We start from the raw sequence: 17,509 nt of genomic DNA, 5'->3' as shown, positions 1-17,509 counted from the left end.
TATCAACTTTTGCCTTCCAATTTAATGGAATATTCATACTCGAAATCGTTATGAAACCATGCATAAGAAGAGACAGACATACTCAGCCTGACTGCACAAAAACACGCTGATAGACACAAAATAGGCTGACACACACACAGAGCTCAAGATGGTGAATGGCTGTCTGTATGTTTTAGTACGCAGTTGGGAGTGAGGTTATTAATAAAGTAAATCAACTGTGAGATGAAAGTGATATGGAGATAATTAATAAACTGCCCTCACAATCATTAACACACAATATCGCTACAATCTAATGAAGAGTAAAAAGGTCACATTGTTGACCCTGAACATTGACCCTTACTCATCCAATAGAGAGCTATTTAACTGCATGAGTTGAATCTTGGACACACGCATAATCTGCAGCACTATGACGATTAGAGAACCCCAGATGGTGAGTCTCTGGAGAAAACTGGGTTTTGAAACTTATAGTACAAATGCTGTGGTTGGGAGAGACAGAAAAACAGAGAGAAGTTAGAGACAGGGCAAGATAAAAAGAAAATGTGACAGATAGAGGGAGTAGGACAAGGGAGAGAGATAGGAAGAGAGAAATAATCAGACAAGAAGAAATCGTGATTGAGAAAGTCCTAGATCTGTGTGCAATACAGGCAGAGCCTTGGGTCCGTCAGTCTCCTCTCTCTCTTGCTCTGCTATCATTCTAAATTTATTTGTCTCTCAGTTCTCTTGCTCCATCGCTACTCTCCTTGTCTATCATCTTTTGTTCTCTCCTTCATCTCGATAGCTCTCTCTATATTTCTCTCTCTCTCACTATGCCTCTCATTTTCTGTTGCTTTCGTTCTGTATCGTTACAGGGTCAACCAGGGGCTCAGACTGTCAGAAAGACCAGGGTTTTTAAAGAGGGGCTCCAACCTGTATCTCAAATAGATGTAAGAATCTGCAGCCACTAATGAAATGAGTTCTCCCCGTGGTCCCAGCCATTAATTTTCCACCAAATACAAAACACTTAAAATATTATCTGGGTCACTTGTCTGGCTACTGTTTGCCAGATCCTGTTGCCACATTAACAAGTGAAATTCTTTGAATGTTAGCTGTTTTCTGAGAGATATGATCTGGTGTGAGATAAATGAATCCTTCATTTGTATTCACTAACCAGTTGTTCATTGCAGAATTTAAAACTGACTGAGCCCTCAGGGCCGGTCTGTGGCCTCACCACAGCTTGGACCAACACTAAGAATCTGGCCACATACAGGAACTTCAAGGTGAGTCCCAACATCATGGCAGATGGCACCAGGACAGAGCACAGAACTAGTGAGTGACAGGGAAGGTGAGGAGGGGGTGAGGGTTGGGGGCTGTTTGCTTCTGTGTGGGAATGGTACTGAAAGACCAGGGAGTCAATGGTATCAGGGTTTGGAGAAATGGGGCGGTGGACATAGTACCAGAAATCAGGTTTTACAGATCAGAATCTGGGTAAAAACATTGGCTGCAGATGCTGGAAACTGGATTCTGGATTAGTGGTGCTGGAAAAGCACAGCAGTTCAGGCAGCATCAAGGAGCAGTAAAATCGACATTTCGGGCAAAAGCCCTTCATCAGGAATACAGGCAGAGTGCCTGAAGGGTGGAGAGAAAGTAGCATAGAGTACAATAGGTGAGTGGGGGAGGGGATGAAGGTGATAGGTCAGGGAGGAGGGTGGAGTGGGTAGGTGGAAAAGGAGATAGGCAGGTAGGACAAGTCATGGGGACAGTGCTGAGCTGGAAGTTTGGAACTGGGGTGAGGTGGGGGAAGGGCAAATGAGGAAACTGTTGAAGTCCACATTGATGCCCAGGAGTTGAAGTGTTCCGAGGCGGAAGATGAGGTGATTTTACTGCTCCTTGGATGCTGCCTGAACTGTTGTGCTTTTCCAGCACCTCTCTAATCCAGATCAGTATCTGGGCAAGAGATTGTTACCAGGGGCAGAGTATAGAAATACTGGGTAGGAGGCTGTACGAATACTGGATGGGGGGATCGAGACGGTAGGAATACTGGGTAGAGGTATAGGAAGAGGACGGTAAGGAGGAGAGACAAATACCTGGGATTGGTAAAGAGGCTGGAGGAAATGGAACAATACCTATGGGAAAAGAGCATTAATGGGAAGGGGGAGATGGCAATAATGGGAGAGGGAGGGGCAATAACAGGAGGGGAGGGTCAGTAATGGGAGGGGAGGGTCAGGAATGGGAGGGGGAGGGGTCAGGAATGGGAGGGGATGGTCAGGAATGGGAGTGGGAGGGTCAGTAATGGGAGGGGAGGGTCAGGAATGGGAGTGGGAGGAGGCAGTAATTGGAGGGGGAGGGGTCAGTAAAGGGGGTTGGAGGGATCAGTAATGGGAGGGGGAGGGGTCAGTATTGGGAGGGGGAGGGGGGAGGCAGTAATGGGGAAGGGGAGGCAGCACTAGCTGGAGAGTGGAGGAGTGATTAGAAGTTGCAGTGGTGGTGAGATGGGGTCAGATCCCAGCTTCCCCTCTGCAGGACGTATCTTCATGTGGAGAGGATTAAATGGCAAGTGTTTCCTCTTTGCCTTTGTTCAGTCTGGATTGCTCCAGGAACGGGTACTGAACACGTATCGGCTGATGCACACTAACCAGACAGTGGAATTTGTTATCAAGAAGGTGAGTGGTTCATCAAGACCATCGAGATCCTGGGATCTCAGTCAATGTCTTTTCAAATACACCTTAGAAATAGACAGCTCTGAAAGAAATCATTTAACACATGCATGTGCCAACTCTTTAATAAAGCTATTTAATTAGTCCCGCTCCATGCTCTTCCCCCATTCCTGTAATTGTTTTCATTCAATTCGCTTTTGAAAATTACAATTAAATTGCTTCCACCACTTTTTCAAGTTGCGCATTCAACTTTATGCCTAAAATATACTTCCTGCTAAATTGCCCTTCCTTTAATTTTTGCTGTGTGGATCTCCAGCTCTGTGCATGGCTATGACTTTCTGAACTGGAAGTCAATGGGCCCACATTCTTACTGACATACATTGACCCTCCAAGCAGCTGCGCAGACCTACAGCTTAGAGCGAACATTGGTTAGGTAGCCTCTGGTACTTTCACTAATCATTTCAAAATCTGTGTCCTCTCACTACTGACTCATTTGTTATTGGAAATAATTTATCCTCACAAACTGCCAAAATTCTTCATGTCCTTGAATGCCTCTTTAAGTTCTCTTGGCAATATTCTTTCTGGTAGGAGAACCAGTAAGACAACCACACAATTTCCATCATCCTTGCAGTAATGCTGAGTGATGAACCTGAAAAAAATTCATAAACAGTTTTCAACCAAAATGTATCACCTCATAATTCTCTGGATTAAGATTAATGACTTTGTGTGATTTCATCAGTTCATTTAATCAGTTTATGACTGGTACCTCTGGTACTCTCTTCTATGGTGTTTGCCACATTTGAATTCCATGCTATTTGCAAACTTAAGTTGTGCTTTGCATGCTCAAGGACAGGTCATTAATGTAGATCAAAAAGACCATTAGTCCTAATATTTACCACTGTACACTTCACTCCAATCTCTTTGCTTTCTGTCCTTTAGACAATTTTGCACCCACAGCCACTGACCCTTTAATTACATGGAGTTTAATTTTGCTAACAAGTCTATTTTGTGATGATTTTAACTGCATATGAACCCTCCCTCCTGTCATCATAAAATTTTAACCAAGTTAATAAATACACTTTACCTTTTTCAAATCAATGCGGCTTTCACTTATTAGCCCATACTCTTCCAAGTGCCAATTAATTTTGTCCCAGATTATTGTCTCTAAATGTTTCCCCAAAATATTAATGTTATGTAGATGGTGTGCATTTACTGGGTTTTATCTCACAGCCCTTTTATGAACACAGGCGTAGTGTTTGCAATTCTCCAGCTCTTTGGCACCAAGGCCTTAATCAAGAAAGTGTATTCAGAGCCTCTGGAATTTGTAACCTTGGTCTCTTCAGTAATCAATTCAGATTAGATGACTTTGGCACTTTGAGTACAGCCAACCTTTAATACTTTCTCATACCATGATTCCAATATTGCTATTGCCTTCCTCTTTGCTGTTGCACTGTCAATAAAAGCACCATTGTACTCCTTAGACTTTATAAAGCTCTTGTTAGGCCCCATTTGGAGTACTGTGTCCAGTTTTGGGCCCCACACCTCAGGAAGGACATACTGGCACTGGAACGTGTCCAGTGGAGATTCACACGGATGATCCCTGGAATGGCAGGTCTAACATATAAGGAACAGCTGAGGATCCTGGGATTGTATACATTGGAGTTTAGAAGATTAAGGGGAGACTTAATAGAAACTTACAAGATAATACATGGCTTGGAAAGGGTGGACGCTAGGAAATTTTTTCCATTAGGTGAGGAGACTAGGACCCGTGGACACAGCCTTAAAATTAGAGGGGGTCAATTCAGAACAGAAATGCGGAGACATTTCTTCAGCCAGAGAATGGTGGGCCCGTGGAATTCATTGCCGCAGAGTGCAGTGGAGGCCGGGACGCTAAATGTCTTCAAGGCAGAGATTGATAGATTCTTGATGTCTCGAGGAATTAAGGGCTACGGGGAGAATGCGGGTAAGTGGAGTTGAAATGCCCATCAGCCATGATTGAATGGCGGAGTGGACTCGATGGGGCGAATGGCCTTACTTCCACTCCTTTGTCTTATGGTCTTAATACTCTCTTAGGTGAAGATTGATCTAAAATTATTATTTACTGCATTTTCCTCCACAAAAAGATTTCCTTTTCAATCCCGAGTCAATCCCCACGTTTATCCTTCCTTAGGTTATCCTTTCACTATGTTTGTAAGAGTTTGGAATTCCCTTCAATGTAACTCACTAACGTTTTCCTCACTTTGTCTCTCATTTCGGTTTTCAATTGCCCACTGTATTTCGCTTGTTTCTCTACTGAATTATTATACATAATAGGCAACAATTATTATAATTTATTATTTAATTTCGATCTCTCCACCCATAGTAATCCAGTGAGATTTGGCGTTGGATGCCTTTCTTTTCTGCTTCATGTGAATGTGCTCAAACTTTCATCTTTTTGAAGTCTTCCCCTTTGCAATTTTCACCAGCTTTGATTCTAACACACCTCAGCCAAATTCTTTATTATTTGAAACATTTTGTCTTCATTCTTATTTTGATTCTTGATAACCCTGATAGACAGGTTAACAATGGTTGGAAGGGGTGCTTAACTCAATGGCATTTGAGCTATTGAAGAACCAGCCAGATGGGATTGTGAGTGGTGTATTGGATTTATAAGGGGGTTTGAGTGACTGAATAATAATGTTTGAATAATCAATTGAGCTGGTGAGTTGAGTTGTTTTTTGTTGCCTCTCATATTTTAGATTGCACGATGGGGCTCATGTTCACAGGCTCAGATGACAGTGATGGAAGCTCTTCAAGCACTTGATCAGATAGTGGATGAATCTGACCCTGATGTTGATTTTCCAAATTCTTTCCATGCCTACCAAACAGCAGAAGAAATTCGGAAGATCTATCCTGACCTGGGTAAACTATATAATTCTTCTGAAGGAGAGGCTACTGGAAATGAATGGAGAGTACAGACACATAACATAACTGAAAATGTGTTGCTGGAAAAGCGTAGCAGGTCAGGCAGCATCCAAGGAACAGGAAATTCGACGTTTCGAGCACAAGCCCTTCACATACACAGGCACATTGCATACACAAACATGTAGAGAGAGGTAAGCACAAAAAAAAGGACTCATAGTCAAACACACATTGAAACATAAGTAGACAAACTCAGGAAGACACATAAAGACAGTTAGAAACAAGGACACAGACAGAAGTAAACACATGTAGGTGTGAAAGTGTGGTTCTGTGGAGTCTGGAGCATCACATGATATAATGTTTGAATTGGCACTCCTTCAGCACTTTTACACTACTGTCCTATGATGGTGCAGTTCTCAGTAGGTGCTGTTGGCTTAGTATGCCCTCAGTCGTCTCTCGAAAAATGTATCACTCCTTCCATTAAACTCCTCCTGCAGTGCTCCCTCAGCACTGCCCACATCAAATCAAAGTACCAAAGTTCTCTGGTATTGTCTCACAAAGTGCAATGCTCCCTCAATACTACCTGACAATGCAGCACAATGGTGGTGTGGATTGATGAAGTTTAGGGAATTATGAGATGCTGCAATTAATGTATGTTTATTTGTATTTTGTAGATTGGCTCCAGCTGGTTGGGTTGCTGCACGATATTGGGAAAATCCTCACTGTCTGGGGAGAGCCGCAGGTAAGGAGAGCAATCCTGAGTATGGCAAGACTCTTTAGGAGACCTCAATGATGATTGTTGCATTTATCTCTAACAGATTGTATCTGTTACACAAAGGGGCACAACCATAGGAACATGAGACCATTCCAGCCATCGTTATGGGGATGTTCCACCTTTCAACTAGATCAAGGCAGATCTTTATCTTACCCTATTGGTTACTTCAACATCTAAACTAATAAAAAGTTATCAATTGACGTTCTGAAAATTTCAATTGATCTCCAGCAGCCACGGGCCTCTTGGCGATCAAGTTCCAGATTTCCACTACACTTTGAAGAAATTTTTATATCACGCTGAATCATCGGGTTCTAATTTTAAGGTTATATCCCCTTGTTGTAAGTTCCCCTGCCAGCAGGAATAGTATTTGTCTACTTTATCAATTATTTTAACCATTGCAAATACTCAAATTAGATTACCTCGAAACTTTCTTTACACAAGTCTCCTGAAACACCATTGCCTGCATCCTCATACCAATCCTCTCCCCAAATCACCCTTCTTCCCCTGACTCAAGTTCTGCTCCCCCACAGATACCAACTGTAATGCACACATTTCAAAACCGATTACACCCTACTCCTCCAGTCCCTGCACACATTTGAAACCTGAATCCCAGATGTCCAACTATTATGCGATGGCAATGCAACGCTGAGTGAGAACTCTGTGCTAAGTCAAGCCTGCCTTTTGGACTATAGATGTTGTTTTCATGCTTTAACAAAATGTGATTGTTTTCTGTTCTCAGTGGTGTGTGGTTGGAGACACCTACCCAGTTGGATGTAAGTTTCAGGATTCTATTGTTTACAGGAACTCAACATTTTCAGACAATCCAGATCTTAAGGACCCTAGATACAAGTAAGAGACACTGTCCATTATATTTTTTACTCATTGAAGTCCCTGGAGGGTTTGAGTTTTCGGGAGAGGCTGAATAGGCTGGGTCTTTTCCTCCTGGAATGTTGGAGGCTGGTCGGTGACCTGATAAGGGGCTGAATAAAATTATGAGGGGCATGGATAGGAGTTAATAGGCAAGGTATTTTTTCCCAGGGTGGAGGAGTCCAAAACTAGAGGGGAAAGATTTACCAAGGATCTGAGGGGTACCTTTCTCACGCAGAGGATTGTGCTCTCTGTCCTTTATCGGTCATTCTACTCTAGCTGAAACCTGCAGTACCCGGTAACATTCAGTTTTGTAGACATTAAGAAATGTAGGTCTGGACAATGCAGGGGAACCTGACGACTGTCCCTAGGTTGCGTAATTAATGGGCAGTGGCTTGTATTTTACTCTATAACTTGTAACATTCTGTATTTCGTTGAAATTGCGTTGGACTTTGTTCTGAACAAACTTATAATTCCCCATGGCCATGAAATAAAAGCGAGTTAATTGCTCAAGGTCTCTTAAAGTCATAGAGATGTACAGCATGGAAACAGACCCTTCGGTCCAACTCGTTCATGCCGACCAGATATCCCAACCCAATCTAGTCCCACCTGCCAGCACCCGGCCCATATCCCTCCAAACCCTTCCTATTCATATACCCATCCAGATGCCCTTTAAATGTTGCAATTGTACTAGCTCCACCACTTCCCCTCTGGCAGCTCATTCTGTACACGTACCACCGTCTACGTGAAAAAGTAGCCCCTTAGGTCTCTTTTATATCTTTCCCCTCTCACCCTAAACCTATGCCCTCGAGTTCAGGACTCACCCACCCCAGGGAAGAGACTTTGCCTATTTACCCTATCCATGCCCCTCATGATTTTATAAACCTCTATAAGGTCACCCCTCAGCCTCCGACACTCCAGGGAAAACAGCCCCAGCCTGTTCAGCCTCTCCCTACAGCTCAAAACCTCTAACCCTGGCAACATCCTTGTAAATCTTTTCAAGTTTCACACATCTTTCCGATAGGAAAGAGACCAGAATTGTACGCAATATTCCAACAGTGGCCTAACCAATGTCCTGTACAGCCACAACATGACCTCCCAACTCCTGTACTCAATACTCTGACCAATAAAAGGAAGCATACCAAATGCCTTCTTCACTATCCTATCTACCTGCGACTCCACTTTCAAGGAGCTATGAACCTGCACTCCAAGGTCTCTTTGTTCAGCAACACTCCCTAGGACCTTTCCATTAAGTCCTGCTAAGATTTGCTTTCCCAAAATGCAGCACCTCACACTCTTTGTTTCCTAGTGTTGGACTGTCCCTTCTCGCAACTTCTAACCCTCACAAGAAGGAACTCTGGCTGGAAACTAGTCTTATGCACCAACATGTACTCATCTGCTAATTCTGCTGCCCTTCTTTCTGTTCCTCCACATGAATTCTTATCATCTCTGGAAGTGAGTTTTAAACTCCCTCAGCAGAATAATCTTAGAGCTTCATAGGTCCTATCTCGCTTTAAAGCCCGTCCGTGTTTAAATCTACTGGGCTTTTTCATACCCCAAATCTACTCAAACCTGGCCAAATCTCAGACTGGATCTGTCCAAACGATTCAAATTGTGGACGAAAGCCCCCAAACTGTTACGACATGGGGTTAAACCCCTCTGCTAATTTAAACCAGCCACACAGAAAAGATTCACCTAATGTTGTAATCTGTTAAAATTTGAGAGGTAAAGACTTATCCCAGAGGTCCATATTTAAAGTAAAAATTAACAGCTTATTCTTTAAGTCCAACAGAGAATATTAAAACCAACCAACTATTTACAACTTCTTTCTCTTAAACTTATCTTTTACCTCCCACTCTATAATACTAGTCCGATAAAAAATCCCGATTGAGATTTACAAAAACAAATTCAACTTTCAAAACCAGTCAACTGTTGAATCTTCTCTTTGTATTTTCCTCTGCAGATTTTCCTCTGTTGTCTTTTCGATGTTCTGCTGCACAGACTTCTTATAGCCAGGTATCTTTCAGAGAGCTGTTCTGCAGGCAGTCTGTACTTGGTGGTGGCTTGGCAGTTCTCCTGACTGTTTTGTTTGAAACAATTCAGCACAAGATTAGATTCCCTACAGTATGGAAACAGGACCTTCGGCCAACAAATCCACACCGACCCTCCGAAGAGTAACCTACCCAGATCCATTCCTCATATTTACCCCTGACCAATGCACCTAACACTATGGGCAATTTAATATGGCCAATTCATCTAAACTGCACATCGTTGGATTGTGGGAGGTAACTGGAGCACCTGGAGGAAACCCACACTGACGTCGGGAGAATATGCAAACTCCACACAGGCAGTTGCCCATGGCTGGAATCAAACCTGAGTCATTGGCGCTGAGGCAGCAGTGCTAACCACTGAGCCACTGAGCTGCCAAGGTTTTATTTTCCCTAACAGGTAACTTTCTTATGCAGAGGGTGGTGCATGTATGCTGCACAGTAAGTGGTGGAAGCAGGTACAATTCCAACATTTAAAAGGATCTGGATAGGTATATGAATAGGAAGAGTTTAGAGGGATATGGGCCAAATGGGACTAAATCAGATTAGGGTGTCTGGTCGGCGTGGACAAGTTGGACTGAGTGTTCGTTTCCATGCTGTATGATCTTATGAGTTAACTCTCGCCACCGTTAAACACCACTGAGGAAACCAGACAAGCATCTGATCTGACTCAGAACCATTTCACCCTCTGATCCATTATAGCCTGCAAGAAAATCAATGCACAGCAAAGTGATTGTCTTTTGTCTGACCTCTGAAATGACCAGCCACTCAGCTGTACCGAAACTACCATAGTGAAGTCAAAACCAGATCAACTGAGCTTGTTAAAAGGAAGCAGCTCAATTACCATCTTCCCAAAGGCAATTAGGTATTGGTGACAGATGCTAGCCTCGTCAGCAATGCCCACATCCCATGAAATACTAAAACCAAAACTTTCACCCTCTCTTATTCCTTAACATATAACTCTAAGACCACATTTCGTTTGTGTCCTAATCCCTTCTCATGTAGCTCTCAAGCAGCTAAAGATTAAATTAATAAAAATGAAGCCAAAGAGGAGTACTGATTGAAGACATATGTTTGGAGAGTTATGGTATTAACATCACCTATTGTTCTCTGTACACAATAATAAGACTGTTATAAGAAATACACTTAACTCCAAGATCCAACAGTTGCTATGGAACAATGACAGGAAACATACCATATGACATCTTCATGATATTCCAGTATTTTGGCAACATATTAAGCATCTGTCACCCTGTCCAGGTGGAAATGGACAAGGATTGATGTGTCTTAGATGATGCTATCTGCTTCGTTACAAGTTCCCCAAATGATTTAGTTATGTATTTTTCAGCTCGCTTTATGGGATGTACGAACCTAACTGTGGGTTGGACAAAGTACTGATGTCATGGGGACATGATGGTAAGCAGCGATTGGGAGTCCAATGTTGTGACTGAAGATGGGAGATTTTTAAGGAAACTGCGTGCCTGTTTTACCACTTGAAAACTGAATGTAGAAGGGGCTATGTTCATGATAACTCTGTAAGAATACAGATAAATAAGTGTCAAAGCATCAAAATTTATGGAGATAATGCTCATTGATGTAGGGGACTAAGCAGACTGTTGTAAGTGGGAACGTAGGTCTTAGGAGCAGGCCATTTGGCTGATAGTGAATTGTGGAACAGGCTCTAAAATCATAGGTGACCCGGTTATGGTCTCAGCTCCACTTTCCTGTCTGCATGCCATAACCTGGATTTGTCAAAATCCATTTGACTTAACCTTAAATAAACAGAAATATCCAGTGTCTTACTACCTTGTGGGGAAGAGAATTCCAGACTCTAATGACACAAAGAAAAAAGTTATCTTATCTATCTTAAAGAAAGATCTTTTGCTTGTAATCTCTTTTCCATAGTATTAGTCTCCGGCATAAGAGGAATCATCCTCTGGATATCCAATCTATCCAGCTCCCTCTAGACCTTAAATGCATCAATAATATCACTTTTCATTCTTAGTGGGCGGCACGGTGGCACAGTGGTTAGCACTGCTGCCTCACAGCGCCTGAGACCTGGGTTCAATTCCCGACTCAGGCGACTGACTGTGTGGAGTTTGCACGTTCTCCCCGTGTCTGCGTGGGTTTCCTCCGGGTGCTCCGGTTTCCTCCCACTGTCCAAAGATGTGCGGGTCAGGTGAATTGGCCATGCTAAATTGCCCGTAGTGTTAGGTAAGGGGTAAATGTAGGGATATGGGTGGGTTGCGCTTCGGCGGGTCGGTGTGGACTTGTTGGGCCGAAGGGCCTGTTTCCACACTGTAAGTCTAATCTAATCTAATCTAATCTAAACTCTAATGGGTACTGGCTTAAACTATTCAAACGGTCTTCACAAGATAAGGCCTTCATCCACGAAATGTGTTGAGTGAAACCTACCCAAACTATTTTTAATAATTATCTTTTTCTAAATTAGATTAAAAACTGTACACTGAATTCCAGATATGGTCCCATCAGGATCATGTCCAGCTGCAGTAAAACTTCCCCTTTGTGTTCCATGTCTCTTGTAATAAATACAGACATTCCCCTTGTTTTCTTTATCACTTGCTGTAACTGTATACTTACTTCATGTTCCAAGACATGCAGATCCCTCAACAGCACAGTTCTGCAATTTTTCTCCAGTTACATTGGATATTATTTTTCAAATATTTCTGCTAAAATTGCAAAGTTCACATTTATCTACATTATCTCTCTCCAAATTTTTGCCAGGTCTATATCACTTTGTACATTCTCCACTTCCTCTTGACAACTTACTTTCCCAATTCGCAGGTGTCATCAGTAAATTTCAAATCCATACATTCAGTTCCATTTTGCAAATCTTTGCAAAATAGTACTAATTCCTCTTGCATTTTACTAGTTGCAGCTTGCTAATCTAAAAAAAATTTTACCCCTATGGGTAGCTAACATAGAAGCTAAACGAAAGAAGTGTTTTTCATTGTGTAATAACTATAAAATATTTTGCAGTGGGAAACAATGAAATGGTCAGTGAATTAGTTAACAAGGGAGACACATTGACAATTATCACCAGTCACTGAAACCCTTAATAGTTTCAGTGCTGGAGGAATCAGCACAGAAGCGCTTCACAGGAGGCTCCCAAGCACTGAGGATGTCACCTAGAAAGGGGACGAAATGTTTGCAACAAAAACTCCCAGTCCGGCGAACAGAACCACAACAACGAGCACCCGAGCTACAAATCTTCTCACAAACTTTGAACCCTTAATAGTTAGAGAAAAACAGAACTCTAACAGGGTCACAGTTTGAAGATTATCATTGGAGGGAATGGATTAATTAGGTTTTCAAAAGAGGAGTATCAGCTGGAATGACTTACTCAGAGACTAACAACATTTAAAACAGCTCACATGATTCAACTGGATAAGGATTTCAGAAAGAAGGATATGAACAGATATGCTGCAGAACAGGAAAATGAGATTGGTAGGTAATTCCAGCAATGACTAGGATCATCACCATAAGTGCAATGAGTCAGAGAATTTACGACCTTTAAGGAGGGGCTCTTGTGCCACATTGGTAGTGTCCCTACTTCCTCTGAGCTAGGAGATCCTGGAGGTTTTTAATAACATTTCTGAACAGGTTGATTAGAAAATAGCCACAATCTTTGAGGCTGCTAGGAGTTCACTCGAGTGGACCTTACCTTCAGTTACTGGTCTAAGAATCCAAAGAGGAAAATTTTGTTTTAAGGCTGATATAACTGAAAGAAAATGAGTTTCCTGAAAGTGGGTTTGGCAAACACTCAAAACAGGTGGACTGTGTTGCACTCCCCATCACACCTTAATATATTATGTGTTTGTAGGAGGGCAAGAAAGTGGGAAAAAAACAAATGAAACAAAAAAAACTTTTAAAACCTTGTTAAATGTGATGATCTGAGTTCCAGGGCTACTTCCTGAGATTTAACTTGGATCTTTCTCTTGTAGAATATCTGTACAATGTGCTGAAAACTAATGGGTGCAAACTTCCTGAAGAGGTAAGTGTAAAAGCCTTTGTCTTTCTTCTCTGAGCTTAAATCTGGATCACTGCTCACCACAACTGCATGATCTTCCAGGCAGTCATAGCTCAGGGGTACAACAGTTATGTCATGGGTTTGAGTCTCATTGCAGTGACTTGAACACAAAATCCAGGATGAACTCCTGGGTGACTGTACAACAGGAGTGCCCCTCTGCTGGAGCGGTAGTGTTGTAGGAGCATATGTTAGAAAGGGCAGCACTGCCTCAGCTACACTCAGAGGGGCAATTCTGGAGAAAGCATCAGCTGATGGGAAGGTGAAATTATAGGGAAGAAGTCAAGAAAAGAGTAAAATCTAAAGATTATATTGGTATCAATAAACATTTGATGCTGTCTGTGCATGTGTCTATCTGTCCATGTTTGTATGTTTGGTGCAGGGACTGTATATGGTCCGCTTCCATTCATTCTACCCCTGGCACACAGAGGGAGATTACATGCATCTTTGTAACAGCAAAGACCTGCAAATGCTTCAATGGGTTCAAGAATTTAAGTAAGTTCATTAAAAATTCTCAAGCTATTCTAATCAAAACTCTGTTAAACTTCCTTTGAAGTTTCAGTAAAGCTTTTAATTCTGTGTCACACAATCAAAAGCATGGGGAACATAAATGTCTGAAGCAGGTTAAAAATCAGTAAACTAGGCTGTGTTAATACAACAAAGAGCCAATATGAAAACTGTGGAAACCATTAGGGAATAACACTTTCGTCGATGTTGTAGCTACTGGAATATGTAACTGGTTTTAGTGCTCATGACTGTTCGAGACTGTGTCACTATGGGAGTGACAGCATTGGGAACAACTTATGAAGATGGTTTGGTGATTTTCAACTGATGTTTAAAGTGGAAAATCAAAGAAAATGAGATATGGAGTAGTCTCCCAGAATAAAAACCTAACTGGAACAGTAAAAATGGGAGGATAGTAATGGGAGAGACTGTTATTGGAAGGGAAGGATTTTCCATGTTGTTATGCTTGCTGCTAGCCTAACCACACCCTTCTGTGTTTGCAGCAAATTTGATCTGTACACCAAGTGTGATGACTTGCCTCATGTGAAGACATTGCAGCCCTACTATCAGAAACTGATTGATAAGTATTGTCCAGGAAAACTGCGCTGGTAACCAGCAGAATGTATTCAACGTCAAATCAGTGCCATAGTCTTGGATCAACGGCTTCAGAACCAGAATATCTTTTTGCAAATTGGCTAAAATGATGACTTTCAATCAAAATGGCTGTTGAACTTGAATCAAACACTTTACTATGTAAAGCTGGATTCCAACTTCAGGACAGGATGTATCGATTTAGTCTGAGTATGAATTATATGGATCAGACACACATCCCATTGATCCATATGTTCTAATTTTAAATAACTGTTCTGTGCACCTGTAATCCATCCTGTGGAGTGTTCCAATGCTGTTGTAATCGAGAATGAATCACATCCAGTTACTGTTTTTCACAACATCACTGCTCCACTCACTATCAAATCTTACACAAGCTTTTGGATGTATTTGAGGCCTTGAAGTTAAATATATTTCATATTAGTAACAGTGATTTTTTTAAAAAAATCTGAATTTTAGTGGGTTACAGTGGAGGAGTTGGATAAACTGGGGGTACACCACTTTGTCTCAGACAAATACCCTGTTTTAAATAGTTTAGGTGAACAAGTTACACCTGTTAACACTACAACAGTTGTTCAGGTAATGGGTCAACAGCCTTAGTCTGTGACTGCCACAGCCCAGGGAAACACAGACTCAAGACAGAAATAAACACTTGAGTGAAGACTATGAGGATGTTTCCTGGTCTCCTTCAGTGTAGAGGAATTAGCAAGGGTAAAATGCAAACAGCTAGGGAACAAACTTTAGAATAATTAACAGCAGGTGGAGAATAGGCCAATCCAGAGCAGAGGGTGAGAGGCAGTTTGTTAAACAGCAGTTCCAATTTGACAGAACAAACTTTGACTATCCTGTTGTGACTATGGGTATTGTAACAATTATCATTAATCAATAAACACAATAGTACTGAAATTAGGGCCACTTGCAGTTATTAGTTTTAGTATCTTCATCAAAGTTTTGATTGTTGCACAAAGCTTTTCGACAAATAGAATGTTGTATCGCAGAGTATAAGGGAATGAGAAATGCATCAATGAAGTGCTGTTGCAGAGATACTGTACCTGACATTGAAGACTCTTGTCTTACACATTATTTCATTCAGCTTGAGCTCCTCAATTTGATGCATGTTAGGATTCCAAACACCCAAGATCTATTCTAGGAACTTGCACTCAAACTCTGTTTAAAGAAAATTTACATATAATATTGTACAAAACAAGAATCCATGGAGTTCCAACATCACCGGAATATTTTGAGCAGGGAAATTTTATTGCAGAAGTGAGAATTTTGACAATTCCTCTTAACACAGCATCATGAACAAATTACAAATTAAATTGGGACCAAGGCAACAGCAAGAGCCCATTAAATACCACGAAAGATAAGCTACCATTTCACCAGGGATCAGCAGTTAAAAACTGTAACATGCTGACTCATAGTGGGTGCAGGGTGACACGTGGTTGGAATGAGGATTGAGAAACTTGCAAGTCCAGTCAGATGTGAGTGAGAATCCATGATTCGAACACCATGGAATCAGATGGGTTTTGTGGTGAGTTACTGACAACTAGAGGCAGAACTGCATCACAGCAACCTTTCCTGAGCCAGACTGCTGGACATTTGGATACAGAATGTGATGTCACTTTGAACCAGACATTAGTGATTATCAATTCACAAAGATTTAATACGGGCCTGACAGAAGGACTAAAGCATAACTTTGAAATATATTAACACAATCCTTGTCAGTGGAAGGCTTGCAACCATGGACAAGAGAAGACATTGTCAAGATGGGAACAGACTCTTAAAATCCCCTCAATATACAAAAAGCAGCCAGTTTACCAACCAAAGTACAGAAGGAGCTCTCAAGCATGAAACACTGAACCCCATTACACACACTACCTGATCAGTGAAACTTGGGCACTTGGGATCCAATAACTCAAGGCATATCTGTACAATAATCTGTAGATTGTGCAAATGAATTCTACTGGTCACCAAGTTAAATACTTCAATTAAATACAGAACTTAGTGTAAATAGATAATAAAGTTAGACACAGCACTTGTTAGCCCACAGTTGAAAACTTAGTGCAGTCTGGCTGTCCATTACAGAAAATACATTAAAGCCACAGAGGAAACAGTGTATATTCTACATGATTTCAAGAATGGGAACTAAAGCTTTGAGGAGATACTTGAAACTGGCGCTGTTCCTAATGGAGCACAGAAGGCTCAGAGGAGATTTAGTAAAGTTTTCCTTTTAAATAACCAGTCTGCTTCTACCTCAGACATTTAGATCCTAAGCAAGTGGCACCCTAGGATCAGATGGGATCATGTCCATCATTTGGCAGGTGTAACATGCAGTCTGGCAAAGAGCCTCTCTCATTCCCAAATGAGCCACAGCAGAAATGTGAGGGAGAGAGTTAGATATAATAGAAAAATATAAATCAGTTTAAAAAAAAAAGACTCTTGTGATTACTTTCTTCTACGAACATTCTCTAGTGGCTGTTCCTCAGCAGGTTGTCGCATTTTACCCTCTGATCGTCGAAGTTCCTTCCACCTCCCATCAGCATCCACCTCCTCATCACCACTCACATTCTTTCCCTCGCGTCTCCTTGAACCTGGCTTCAATGGGCTCCCTTCGTCTTTGCGATTTGTCAGTGCCTTGAGCAAGGAGATGAAGAACACAGCAAGATACAGTCCCCAAATCACCTGCTCCCCAGAGTAGGGCTCCACCTGTTCACGGGTTAGTTTCAGGATGGTTGGCAAAATATCCTTCACAGCCCGTTTGGGCTGTACTTTGTCCTGTGAGAAAAACAATAGTTACAAAAATGGAGGTGGCTGAAGCAGACAGATAAATGCAGCACATGACTATTGCACGAGTTGGCACGGATGGAGGGAGCTTTACATCATGCCCAAGATCCACAAACAGGAGTGCTGTGTGAGACTCATCATTTCAGTCTGTTCTTTAACCATAAAACTTATTCGTTATTTCCCCTATTGTCTGGTTACTTCTGTTGACATTCATCAACTGAATATATTCCAGATGCTAACTTGCCTCCATTCTAACATGGGTATCCAGTTCTTCTATCTCCTCCATCAGCATGCCCTGCCCTCAAATACCATCACTCCTAGCAACCAGAGGACTGGC

At 41.8% G+C, this 17,509-nt stretch overlaps 2 protein-coding genes across 3 annotated transcripts in view; one reads left to right on the top strand and one right to left on the bottom strand.

Moving 5' to 3' along the window:
• The first annotated feature begins 406 nt into the window (after positions 1-406).
• On the top strand, positions 407-14,388 carry miox (myo-inositol oxygenase). Its single transcript, XM_060842548.1, has 10 exons — positions 407-430; positions 1,164-1,256; positions 2,559-2,639; positions 5,372-5,534; positions 6,209-6,276; positions 7,049-7,158; positions 10,573-10,640; positions 13,190-13,239; positions 13,655-13,767; positions 14,280-14,388. Exons 1-10 carry the CDS (start codon positions 407-409, stop codon positions 14,386-14,388), a joined length of 879 nt encoding a protein of 292 aa, XP_060698531.1.
• A 1,233-nt stretch (positions 14,389-15,621) lies between these two features.
• The window catches only part of lmf2a (lipase maturation factor 2a), a 28,997-nt gene continuing 27,109 nt past the window's right edge, over positions 15,622-17,509 (bottom strand). For both annotated transcript variants that reach the window (XM_060842777.1, XM_060842779.1), the window contains exon 14: positions 15,622-17,163. In XM_060842777.1, the coding sequence (XP_060698760.1) occupies positions 16,834-17,163 (330 nt within the window). In that variant the 3' untranslated portion in view covers positions 15,622-16,833. The remainder of the gene's footprint in view (positions 17,164-17,509) is intronic.

The sequence above is a fragment of the Hemiscyllium ocellatum genome, chromosome 23 (assembly GCF_020745735.1).
Source record: "Hemiscyllium ocellatum isolate sHemOce1 chromosome 23, sHemOce1.pat.X.cur, whole genome shotgun sequence".
NCBI classification, from domain to species: Eukaryota; Metazoa; Chordata; class Chondrichthyes; order Orectolobiformes; family Hemiscylliidae; genus Hemiscyllium; species Hemiscyllium ocellatum.
Note: the sequence above shows the minus strand (reverse complement) of the source record. Positions and strands in the feature narration are given on the sequence as shown.

Excerpts from the sequence above, each read along its gene's own strand:
- miox (XM_060842548.1), top strand. The coding sequence starts at position 407 with ATGACGATTAGAGAACCCCAGATG. Across the intron at positions 431-1,163 it reads CGATTAGAGAACCCCAGATG|AATTTAAAACTGACTGAGCC; the intron begins GTGAGTCTCTGG and ends TGTTCATTGCAG. Across the intron at positions 7,159-10,572 it reads CTTAAGGACCCTAGATACAA|CTCGCTTTATGGGATGTACG; the intron begins GTAAGAGACACT and ends TGTATTTTTCAG.